The 13,280-nt window shown below is 31.0% G+C and overlaps 1 protein-coding gene across 2 annotated transcripts; it reads left to right on the forward strand.

Moving 5' to 3' along the window:
- The first annotated feature begins 349 nt into the window (after positions 1 to 349).
- LOC141284506 (cysteine and histidine-rich domain-containing protein 1-like) lies at positions 350 to 11,797 on the forward strand. Of its 2 annotated transcripts, XM_073817470.1 has the most exons (11): positions 350 to 413; positions 2,064 to 2,113; positions 2,900 to 2,956; positions 3,291 to 3,451; positions 4,634 to 4,737; positions 6,425 to 6,483; positions 6,824 to 6,894; positions 6,990 to 7,092; positions 7,177 to 7,296; positions 8,940 to 9,002; positions 10,550 to 11,797. In XM_073817470.1, the coding sequence occupies exons 1-11, from the start codon at positions 350 to 352 to the stop codon at positions 10,715 to 10,717; spliced, it is 1,020 nt and encodes a 339-aa protein (XP_073673571.1). In that variant the 3' UTR covers positions 10,718 to 11,797. The 2 variants fall into 2 exon arrangements, with proteins under 2 accessions (XP_073673571.1, XP_073673572.1); XM_073817471.1 differs by lacking the exon at positions 2,900 to 2,956.
- The last annotated feature ends 1,483 nt before the right edge of the window (positions 11,798 to 13,280 follow it).

A 13,280-nucleotide genomic window follows, 5' to 3' on the forward strand; every position in this document is an offset into this window, starting at 1 on the left:
TGACCGCATCTATTTGAACAGTTTTAAAACAACAATTAATTGATTTTATATTGAATGATGACGCAGAACTTTAATAGCCATAACATTTAAAAATACACAGTGAGTCGTTAAAATAATAAATACAACCATTTTAAACACCATCTTAATTCTCAGTGCCGTTCTACTCACTCATTTCTGTTTCTGCGGTCGAGAAGTTCGCGAATTTTCCCGAACGTCTTCCGTGAGTTTCCGGCGGAGGAAAGACTACACGCACACGCCATACATTAAAGCCGAACGGAGTGCAATATATATTAAAATAGACTGTTATTACGGGGTTTAAATACTTGATTTGTGTCCTTAAGCGTCTGTCATGTCCGTGTTGTGTTATAATAAAGGCTGCGGGCAGCGGTTTGATCCAGAAAGCAATCCTGAAGGTGAGTGTTTGTTGTGCGCCTCGATTTCTGAAGTTAATTCATAATCTAAAGTGATGTTCATTAATTGTTTTCCACGCTATTTAATATTAACCTTCATATTGTTACGTTTCATTGAGCTTACATGGCTCTGGTTTCCTGTCTGTGCTTTGAGGTACACAATGGAGCCAGAAATATAACTGTTATTCATAAGCGGTGCTGTTAATGCGTAAATATGAATATTGTCTTGCTTTGTTCAATGTTTATGGGTTCGTACCTTACAGTCTATGCTTCGTACATGTATGTTATTCTGAATTGAGCAGAATTGCATAGACCGCTTTTTAAATGCAGTGAATTATGTGCTGTGCTTATCAGTGGCTCTAATGTTATAAAACACTGCTAGATACTTTCATTTGGAAGTCGTTAACAGACATTATATAATGTATAATAGATGATAGTTTATGGGAATTGCACGTAACTTAAGCATTAGAATTTGCTTTACAAAAAAAAAATCCCTAAAATGTCAGTTTGTATCAATGAATGATCTATTAGGCAGAAAATTCAAAACAAGATTTTGTTTAAATTGGTTAATATGGTATTTTTTTATAGCATGCCACTGACACTGCTATTTAAATTATAAAGTGTTACCCAAGTTTGTTGAATTGTAATAGAGATTTTCGTGTGATGTGTATTTGATATTGAAATGCTTAAAGTACAGTGTACTTGTGCTGAAAAATACAGTAATTTTACAGAAAATCCTTTAAACACTGGATGTAAAAAAATGTGTATAAAATAACAATAATAAAAATTATGAAAAATAAACAAATATAAATAAATAGATAAAATAAAAAATATATTTTTAGATTTTACAGAAAATCCTCAAAACACTGGATGTAAAAATTTGTATAATAACTAATAAAAATAAAATAGTTAAAATATTTAAAAATAAACAAACATAAATAAATAGATAAAAAAATATATTTTAGATTTTGCTTCATGATTCAGTGACTAATTCAGGAAAAGTGCACTGAAGAAAAAAATAATAAATATAAATGAAATAATACAAATACCCAGATACTTTGGTGTTCAAAAGTTTTGGATCTAAGATTTTTAGATTTTAGTTTTTAATTTTTTTAAAGGGATTTCTGAAATGTTTGATGAATTAATAGTTTAAAAGTACAATACTTATTTTAAATACCTTTTCTAACAATATAAGACTTTACTAGCCATTTTGATTAATTTAACACATCCTTGCTGAATAAAATTATTAATTTCTGTAAAAAAGCACTACCCCCAAACCTTTGAACAATAGTGTATACTGTTAAAAAAGATTTCTATTTTAAATAAATGCTGTTCTTTTGACATTTTCAGATTCGGCTGTGCATCATATTAAAATAGTAAACCATTTTTTTTTAAATTGCAACAATATTTCACAATATTAGATTTTTTTCCCCTATATTTTAAATCAAATGCAGCCTTGATGAGCATAAGAATCTTCTATAAAAACATTAAAAATCTTACTGACCCCTTATATTATATACAACTTTTGAATGGCAGTGTATATATAAACCAAGTAATATTATATTAACATAGTGATAATAATGATATCATTGGATGAAGTCACATGCAAGGTTTACATTACATTAGTTTTAAGTGTAAAGTCATGTTTTGCAGATGCATGTACATACCATCCTGGAGTCCCTGTGTTTCACGACGCTCTAAAGGTGAGTGTTTAAATATCGCGGATGTGAAAAATATTTATGGGTCAAAGACAAAGTGTAACATTGCTTTAATTTGTTGCTGTTTTTTCAGAAAATATTTTAAAGTTTTCTGTTTAATTTAATTGCATTTTTGTTTTTGCTTTTCTGTGCGAAAAATAAATATCATACATTTTTCCCTAATTAACAGAAGACACCACTAAAATGTCATTTGGTGTAACAATCTTGTCAGGCATATTTACAACAAAAATCTAATTATGACATATTAAAAGATGGATTACTTTCACCCCAAATATTAATTAGTTGTAATTCTAATTTTTTGAAATGTGGAATTTTTTACTCATTTAAAACACAATAAATTAAATATGCTCCTTATTCTTTTATATATTTTAATATGTACAAGTCAGAAGAAGTATGTTATTTGAATTTTTACACAAATATTGTGTTACACTGAACGACAATGTAACATTATTTAAAGCAAATTTTGACATTTTGGTCTCCAAAATGTAAAACTTAGAAGTAGACACTTTACTTACATTTAATCTGCTTTTTAGGGTCATAAATCACTTTTGTAAATTTCTTTTGATGTGGACATCTTAACGTCTTTGACCCTTATGCAAATAATTATTACCTGCATATTGCAGTATAGCAGTAATAAAAATATGTATTCTCACACTGTTCCTTTGCACAATTGCAAGTGCAGTATTGAGGAAATATTTGTATTGTTCTGGTTTTCCTTTAAAGATATTCGAAGGAATTTGTCTTACTTAATGTATCTCTTGATTTCTTCAGGGTTGGTCGTGTTGTAAGAGGCGGACGACAGACTTCTCAGATTTTCTTAGTATTGCGGTAAGTGGCTCAGATCCTCTATAGGAAACATGTGTCTCTCAGATTTCACTTGTTTCATGTTTAGTCGAAATTGTATACTCCATTTTATACACATGTCTGAATACAACACAAAAGAAAATAAATCATTCTTAAGTTATTCTGCATTTTGCATTTGTGTTCCTTTATTCTCAAACAGTTCTTTTTGAAAAAAAAAAAAAAAAGCCAAGTCAAATTCTAATCAGATATCAGAACCAATTCTATCATTAAAATTAAGCAATAAAATATGCTTCCATGCATGTCTCATCTGGATGTGCCGCATCTCATCATTGAAATACCGGTATGTGCTTTTTGTCAGGGCTGCACTAAAGGTCCTCATAACAATGAGAAGCCGGTGGAGCCTGTGAAACCAGACGTAAAGGTCTCAGTAGAGAAGAAAGAGCTGGAGGATCTCAAACCCAAGTTTAATGAGTACATCATTCAGGCGCCCAAACCGCTGGAGTCCATACAGAGACCCAGGTAACTCCCCGTCTTCGTCAAATATCATCAGTTTCATATTTAATGAACTGTGCAACATCCACTGAATTGAATCAGAATTGAGCACAATAATGACACTCATTTTCTGTTGAGCTGCTTTAAAGCTATAATTGAGTGATTATTGTAAAACATGAATTATGCAACATTAAAGGATAACTGTTGCCAAAATGCAACCTGGGCTGTTTTTTTTTTGTACTGTAAACGAGACAAACATATATCTAAAAGCATAATTACGACAAACGAGCCGTTTTTGAGATTGACTGTGATTTCGTTTTGTGGTCAATGGCCGGTGAATGGGAATACTAGGGGCATAACTTTGAGCGCATCAAAATCGATATTTTTACAACACTAAGAAGGCTCGACACACCATGAAACTTTGCTCGAAGTATCGCCTGGGTCTCTACACATGAACTCCAGCATTGAGAACATTGTTTGTGTACACAGAGTTTACTAAAAAGAAAGGTTTTGAACAACTCACTTTCACTGTTTGAGTTTCCGCTCGCGGCCGTCTTGCCAGTCAAGAAGTGTCGATCTCCGAATGCGAGGATGGATAGCTCCTAAAGCATATTTCCATATAAATGCACGGCTAATTCGTTGTTTTGTCGCAAGTGAAAAACAACATTAACCTTCTAGTTGTAAAAAGAGCCTCATATAAGCCTAATATTTCGTCCTATGGAGTCCATTCATTCGCATTCGGAGATCGACACTTCTTGACTGGCAAGACGGCTGCGAGCGGAAACTCAAACAGTGAAAGTGAGTTGTTCAAAACCTTTCTTTTTAGTAAACTCTGTGTACACAAACAATGTTCTCAATGCTGGAGTTCATGTGTAGAGACCCAGGCGATACTTCGAGCAAAGTTTCATGTTGTGTCGAGCTTTCTTACTGTTGTAAAAATATCGATTTTGATGTGCTCAAAGTTATGCCCCTAGTACTCCCATTCACCAGCCGTTGACCACAAAACGAAATCACGGTCAATCTCAAAAACGGCTCGTTTGTCGTAATTATGCTTTTAGATAGAGGTTTGTCTTGTTTACAGTACAAAAAACAGCCCAGGTTGCATTTTGGCAATAGTTATCCTTTAACACTGTTATTTTCCCATTTAAGCTGTTTTGGTTTGATTGTGTAATGTGCTTTATAAATAAATGAGACTTGACTGTGTTTCAGCTCTGATGAGCCGCTGGTGGAGCTGCAGAGGAAAGTAGCTCCATCTCTCAGCCAAGCGCTCGAGAAGCTCAGACTCGCAGGTGCTGATCAACCTGAAGAAAAAGGTAATGTTACACCATAATAAGCTTCTAGATTTATTTCATTTTATTTAAACCCATACTGAATTGTGACCCCAGACCACAAAACCAATAGCCAAAAATACATGGTATGGGTCAAAATGATCAAATTTTCTTTTATGCCAAAATCATTAAGATATTAAATAAAGATTATGTTCCTTGTAGACATTTTGTAACTTCATTTGGACAACTTTAAAGGCAATTTTATCAATATTAGATTTTTTTGCACCCTCAGATTGCATTTTTTTTATTTTTAAACCATACATCAATGGAAAGCTTATTTATTCAGCTTTAAGATGATGTATAAATCTCATTTCTAAAAAATTGACCCTGATGACTGGTTTTGTGGTCCAGGGTTACAATTTATGTATTTCCAATAAGTTGTGAATGGAATAAATATATTCATAACACATATGAAGTGAATCCAGTTGCAAGTAGTTTTATTCTGAAAATATAAATGATAAAAGATGAAAAACTTTTCAAGTCGTCTTTGACAGTAAAACACATTTTATTAAAGTAACCTGCTTTAAATGATACTAGCAAACTATGAAATTAAAAAAAATCCTTAAATATTAGATTTTTTTTACTAAAATATCAAATTGAAATGTGTATGGAATTGTTCTTTTTATTTATCTTTTTTGTTTGTAGAAAGTAATAATGTTAAATTATAGTATACAGTTAATTTAAAGATGTTATTAAATGTTTTGATCTTGGTACTCTTGAGTTTGCCATGAATATTGATTTTAATACTGATGTCCGTCAAAAATAAAATATAAATAAATGAACAATTTATACTATATAAAGCATATTTAAAATGATTAAAAAAACACTTCTTTTTTGAACAGTAACATTTACATTTTTTTTTAAAGAATTCTCTTCTGCTCACCAAGTCTGCATTTATTTAATCCAAAATAGAGCAAAAACAGTGATACTGTGAAATATTTCTGTTATTTAAGATAACTGTTTTCTATTTGCATATTTTTAAATTTAATTTATACTTGTGATCACAGCAAAATGTTTAGCATCATTACTCCAGTCTTCAGTGTCACATGATCCTTCAGAAATCAGTCCAGTGAATTTTTTTTCAAGATTCTTTGATGAATAGAAAGATCCAAAGGTCAGCATTTATCTGAAATAGCTTTTGTAACATTATACACTATTTATGGGAAATAAATTATAGAAATTAATACTTTTATTTAGCAAGGATGCTTTAAATTGATCAAAGGTGATGATAAAGACATGGATAATGTTACAAAAGATTTCTATTTCAGATAAATGCTGTTCTTCTGAACTTTCTATTCATCAAAGAAACCTGCTGTTTTCAACTTAATAAAAAAAATGTTTTTGAGCCACAAATCATCATATTAAAATAATTTCTGAAGGATCATGTGACTGGAGTACAGTTGCTAATAACTCAGCTTTAATCATAGGAATAAATTACATTTTATATATTCCAATAAAAAACAGTTATTTTAAATTGTAAATAGTTTTTTTTCCTGTACTTTGGATCAAATATATGCAGAATTGGTGAACAGTACAGACTTATTTAAAAAAAAAAAAAACATTGAAAATCTGACTGGTAGTGAATATAAACTAAATGTAAGTAAATTCTCATTGTATTTGGCCACATGGCTTCACATGCAAAACCCGAAATGCATGAATTTTTGATTTCCAGATGAGGAAGGAGGTGAAGTCAAAATTGGGACAACATGTAAAAACGGAGGCTGCACGAAGGTTAGAAAAACATTTTTGACTTCATTATGCACTGAAATAACAGTTTTTGGTAACACTTTACAGTAAGGTCTCATTGGTTAAAATTAGTTAATGCATTAACAATGAGCAATACATTTGTTATAGCTCCTTTTTTACATAATAATATTAACAGGTACAACTTTAGATTTTAAAAATATGTTAGTGAATGTTCAAATTAGCATTAACTAACTTTAATAAATGTGTTAAAAGCCTTTTTCATTATTAGTTCATGTTAACATATTAAACTAATGTTAAGAAATGCAACCATATTGTAAACTATAATGAAATAAGCATACTAATATTATGCCATCCTGATTATCAGACATACAATGGACCAAAGACAGACGAGGAGGTGTGTTTATATCATCCTGGGGTGCCCATCTTCCACGAAGGGTGAGAAGCAATTACAGTATGAACGACAGTTAACAGGCATCGTTTTATCTTTTTTGATAGTGTTTAATGTGCCCGCATCTATATTTGCATTTCAGTATGAAGTACTGGAGCTGCTGTAAGAAGAAGACATCAGATTTCAACTCCTTCCTGTCTCAGGAGGGCTGTAATAAAGGATCACACCAGTGGAGGAAAGACACGGTGAGCTGTGCAATCACATAAACACAGGTCAGGATGATGTGATGTAGAACAGCTCTCAAATGCATGATGTTTGTTTCCCTGCAGGGTAAGAAAGTGGCTCCATGTAGGTTTGATTGGCACCAGACAGGAAGTCATGTGACCATGTCTATCTATGCAAAGAACTCGAACCCTGAGCTCTGTTCTGTGGAAGCCAACAGCACCTCGGTGAGTGTTTGATAGAGTACATATATGTGACCCTGGACCACAAAACCAGTCTTAAGTAGCACGGGTATATTTGTAGCAATAGCCAAAAACACATTGTATGGGTCAAATTGATCGATTTTTATTCACTGCCAAAAATCACTAGGATATTAAGTAAAGATCATGTTCCATGAGGGTATCTTGTAAATTTCCTACCGTAAATATATCAAAACTTAATTTTTGGTTAGTAATATGCATTGCTATAAACTTCATTTAGACCACATTAAAGGCAATTTTCTCAATATTTAGATTTTTTTGCACCCTCTGATTCCAGATTTTCAAATAGTTGTATCTCAGACAAACATTGTCCCATTTTAACTAACAATATATCAATGGAAAGCTTATTTATTCAGATTTACCCGAATGACTGGTTAAGTGCTTGAAATTACTTTAAAGAAACAAGTGTTTTTTTGTAAAATGTAAGTATTAAAACTTGTCTTTGTTAATTGGATGAAGCTACAATAAAATATAGATTTTTTTAAAAAATCATACATTTTTTAAAGTTTTTTTTTTTTTTTTTACATTTTAAACAGATTTCTTTTAAAAAAGTATAAAAATAGTAAAAAAAAACAACTAAAATGACTTTAGTATAAAAATGACTAAAACTGAAATAATAACGAAAACTAATAAAAAAAATGACAATCACATAACAAAAATACAAAAATTAAAATGAAAACAGAACAAAAAAACTTTTTCAAAAAAAAAAAAGATTTAATATATTAATAAATACCCTGATAGCATATAAAGGATACTTAAACAACATTGGTAGACAAATATAAATAGTTCTGTATACAAATCTATTAGCAAATCTAACATTTTGATTTAAAGTATTATTGAATGGATGAGTTAAAATGTATATCAAAGGAAAACTAAATATAATTAACTTTTATTACATTTGTTTAACATATATTCCTAAGTGTACTCCTCTTTATTTTATATTTTATATTTTGGATTATATGACTATAGTTTTGTCCAAAATGGTTATAAAGAATGAGAAAGAAATGTGACTCTTGGACAACAAATCCAGTCATAAGGGTCCTTTAAAAAAAAAATAAATAAAAAAAAATTAAAAAAAAGATCAATACATTATTAATCTGAATAAATACACTTTCCATTGATGTATGGTTTGTTAGGATAGGACAATATTTGGTCGAGATACAACTTTTTGAATATCTGGAATCTGGGGGTGCAAAAAAATCTAAATATTAAGAAAATCACCTTTAAACTTGTCTAAATGAAGTTCTTAGCAATGCATATTACTCAAAAAATAAGCTTTGATATATTTACAGTAGGAAATGTACAAAATATCTTCATGGAACATGATCTTTGCTTAATATCCTGATGATTTTTGGCATAAAAGAAAAGCTGATCCTTTTGACCCATACAGTGTAATTTTAGCTATTAATACCTAATATTTTACTAATATTAATATTAGCTACAAATATACCTTTGCTATTTAAGACTGGTTTTGTGGTCCATGGTCACATTTAGCTTAAATGTAGCAGACATATGTTTTAATGTAGTATTGTCATTGTCGTGATATTGTTTATTGTTGTTTATTTTCTGTAATCGAGTTGATTTATGAATGATGTATAATTTTTCGGCAGTTGAAAATCCATCTGATCTTTGAGGGAGATAAAGAGTTTGAGCTGAAGATGGATCTGTGGGGCGTGAGTATCATTAACCATCATTTGTCTGCTGTTAAACGACATTATATCATTGACATTTTATTTTTATTAATGTTTTGAAGAAGTTTTATTTTGACCATTTTTTACATTTTTAAATATGTCTGTATAGCTTTTATAAATGATTATTTATGGTATTATTTGTTAATTTTATTTTTAGTTGGTTTGTACATCAAGTTAAACAAAATCTGTAATGTTGCTTTGGGAACTACCTAAACTACAGTAAATGCAAGTTTTCATGCATTTTATTTTAATGTACAAAAAAAAAGGTTTTATAGTTTTCATTTTACTTTTAGTTAACCACCACACCATTTTTTGTTCCTTGGATTATTTGGCTTTTTTGTCAATGAAATTTTTTACACTTGTAGTGAAAAGTCAGAATTTGTCTCGCAGAATTTATGCTCTTAAAAACATTTTAGTCTAAAATTTTCCGCTTAAGTACTTCAAATAATTTTTTGTAAAATGCAAGTGTTAAAACTTTTTAATTGAATAAAGCTACAATAAAATATAGATGAAAAAATATTTTTAAAATTAAAATTTTAAAAAGATAAAGTTATAAAAAGGTATAAAAATGGCTAAAACTGAAGTAAGAATAACGAAAATGACTACGAAAATTAAAATGAAAAACGAAAATATAAAAATAAAAGCTTTCAAAAAGATTCAAAATATCAATTAAATACCATTATATCATTAAATATACTAATTGTTAATTTATATGCTAATAAATTGTTCCTATATAAGAATTTTTAGCAATTCTAACATTTTAAAGTATTTTTAATTAGATGAGTTGAAGTGGATAGTGAAGGAAACGTAAATATAATTGACTCTTATTACATTTGTTTAACATGTATTCCCAAGTATACTCATGTTTAATGCTTATTTTAGTTTTATTATATGATTGTAGTATTTAAAATGTGCAAAATAGTCATAAAGAATGAGAAAGAAATGTGAGCCCTGGAACACAAAACCAGTCGTAATGGTCAATTTATTATTATTTTTTAAATAATGTATCCTTTAATGTATGGTTTGTTAGGAAAGGATAATATTTAACTGAGATACAACAAAATATTGAGAAAATCAACTTTAAAGTTGTCCAAATGAAGTTCTTCGCAATGCATATTACAAATCAAAAATTAATTTTTGATATATTCATGGTAGGAAATGTACAAGATATCTTCATGGAACCTGGTCTTTACATCATATCCTAATGATTTTTGGCATAAAAGAAAAATCAATAAGTTTGACCCATGCAATGTATTTTTGGCTGTTCCTACAAATACACCTGTGCTGCTTAAGACTGGTTTTGTGGTCCAGGGCCACAAATAAGATGTATGCATTCAGGTCTGCAATTTTATTTTGTGAATTGCAGCCTTTAGATGGCGCTACAGCATAAATATGAGAAAAGCACAAAAGCATCACCGGTTTTGTCTCTCTAACTGAGACACAGCAAAACATTGAGATGAAACTCAAAGGTAATGATTCTGAAATGCACTTTGCTAATTTGACTGATTTCTGATCATGTCCATTGATAGGTAATTGACATCAGTAAGAGTGTCCTTAACATGATGGCCGCCAAAGTGGAGGTAGTCATGAAGAAGGCAGAGCCTATGTCCTGGGCCCGGCTGGACCTGCCGCCTCCAAAGCCTCAACCGACCAATGAGAAGACAGAGAATCAAGACGGAGAGAAAATGATTGCATAACAAACCAAACAGCACTCAGACTCAGACAGACAGCAGTGATCTGGACATCAACAAAACCTGCAGGTCTGTGTCACCATGCAGTCACTTTAGTTTACCACCCACTGTTTAACTAGGAAACAAAATTAGATTATTTATTTAATTGGAGTTCTTAAAGGAACACTCCAGTTTTTTGGAAATAGGCTCATTCTCCAACTCCCCCCGAGTTAATAAGTTGAGTTTTACCGTTTGAAATCCATTCAGCCATTCTCCTGTTCTGGCGAAATTACTTTTAGCATAGCTTAGCATAGATCATTGAATCCTATTAGACCAATAGCATCGCGTTCAAAAATGACCAACGAGTTTTGATATTTGTCCTGTTTAAAACTTGACTCTTCTGTAGTTATATTGTGTACTAAGACCGGTGGAAATGCAAAGCTGTGAGTTTCTAGGCTGATAAGATTAGGAACTACACTTCCATGCCGGCGTAATAGTCAAGGAAGTTTGCTGCCGTAATATGACCGAAGCAGGCGCAGTATTATCAGAAATGAGTTCCCAGCTAGGGTAGCATTTGCACATGTGCTGCGTGATATTACTGCGCCTGCTTCGGCCATATTACGACAAAAAACTTGACTGTTACGCCCAAATGGGATTGTAGTTCCTACACTGCAAAAAATGCTTTTCTAGCTTAGATTTTTTGTCTTGTTTCCAGCCAAAATATCAAAAAATTCTTAAATCAAGAAGGATTTTCTAGACGAGTGAAAAACTCTTGTTTTCAGAAAAAACAAGTCAAAATTAAGTGAGTTTTTGGTTAGAACAAGCAAATTAATCTGCCAATGGGGTAAGCAAAAAATCTCATTTCAAACAGACAAAACAAGATTATTTTGCTCACTCCATTGGCAGATTATTTTGCTTGTTCTAAGCAAAAACTCTTAATTTTGACTTGTTTTTTCTGAAAACAAGAAAAAGTGTTGTACTCATCTAGAAAATCCTTCTTGATTTAAGAGTTTTTTTATATTTTTGGCTGGAAACAAGACAAAAAATGTAAGCTAGAAAAGCATTTTTTGCAGTGTAATGTTATCAGCCCAGTAAATCGCAGCTTAACATTTTTAGCTGGTCTTAGTACATGATATAACTACAGAAGAGTCAAGTTTTAAATAGGACAAATATTGAAACTCGTTGGTCTTTTTTGAACGTGATGCTACTGGTCTAATAGGATTCAATGATCTATGCTAAGCTATGCTAAAAGTGATATCGCCAGAACAGGAGAATGGATTTCAAAACGGTAAAACTCAACTTATTAACTCGGGGGGGAGTTGGAGAATGAGCCTATTTCCAAAAAAAGTGGAGTGTGCCTTTAAAAATCTTATGAGAAGGTTTCATGTCAGATGAGGACAACAGTAGACTATTTAAATGGATGTAAATGAAGCTGGGATCCAATATCCTAAGTTATTATTATGAAGTTATCAATGGTCAAAATATAGTAAATATCAAACAAATGCAAAGATACCTAACTAATTATCTTCATCTGTTGAAGCTGATGCCAATTTGGTTTCACTCATCAGATTTCAAAAAAGTAGTTTTCTGCATATTTTTGCTTACTGTAAATTTGAAGAAATGCATTATTTTTGCCACTAGATTCAACTAAAGTTCCTACTAATGTCTGTTTCTTGAAACGGTTTAACTGTAACTCTCAGTATGACAATAAAATCAGTTTGGTCTAGCAATTCTTGCTTTCCTACTGTAAACATTTAAGTTAAATATCATTTTTGTGTGTTTTACTTCGAGCACCATCATTATTATGGGTTTTGCTGTCTGTAATTTAGTTAATTCCTTTAGTAACGGGTGCTGTCAGCATTTAGACAAACAGATGTAGTTCTTTTTGTTGCTTTCTTCCATTCCATGTTGTCTAAAGAATGAAGATTCACAGCGTTTTGAATTCTTGTAATTTCAATTTCTTATCATGCACTTTCACCTACATTGTCACTCCTCACTCTGTGTTGCCCTGAATGTAGAGAAGAGAAAATAAACCATGCATGAACACATGCTGTGTAGACTTACTCAGGTTCGACTCAGATCCGACAAAAAAAGAGCAGTAAATCACTGAAAAATAGAGTCCAATATCTTTATTTGCCTATGATGAATTGATCTTTTATGACACTGTCTCATGTTACTGTAAACATTAAATTTATGTACTGTATCTTTTAAATTTGTCTTTCTGTCCAATTATTCAGTCTAACTTCAGGTAATTTTTTTTACTGCATCTTTTCTAAAAAAAAAAAAAAACATGCATTTTAAATGATTACAACTTCATACTGAATGAAAATGATTTGTATAACCAGTTTATTTAATGTTCATGGTTCATTGATTTTTTTTTTCCTATTATGACATTACATGCAAAAATGTATGGAAGTCCATTTCCGCTTCTGAATAACAAATAAAAAAGGTTATTGCGACTATTTCTCACAATTCTGACTTTTTTCTCAGAAAATTGTGATAGAAACTCGCAATTCTGACTTTTTTCTCAGAATTGTGAAAAAATAAATAAACTGAGAAATAAAGTCAGAATTACGTGAAATTAAATTTG

Source organism: Garra rufa, chromosome 14 (genome assembly GCF_049309525.1).
Source record: "Garra rufa chromosome 14, GarRuf1.0, whole genome shotgun sequence".
Lineage (NCBI taxonomy): Eukaryota > Metazoa > Chordata > Actinopteri > Cypriniformes > Cyprinidae > Garra > Garra rufa.

Coding starts and splice junctions, on each gene's coding strand:
- LOC141284506 (XM_073817470.1), top strand. CDS start 350: ATGTCCGTGTTGTGTTATAATAAAGGCTGCGGGCAGCGGTTTGATCCA. Junction 7,093..7,176: donor ACCAGTGGAGGAAAGACACG/GTGAGCTGTGCA, acceptor GTTTCCCTGCAG/GGTAAGAAAGTGGCTCCATG. Junction 7,297..8,939: donor TGGAAGCCAACAGCACCTCG/GTGAGTGTTTGA, acceptor ATTTTTCGGCAG/TTGAAAATCCATCTGATCTT.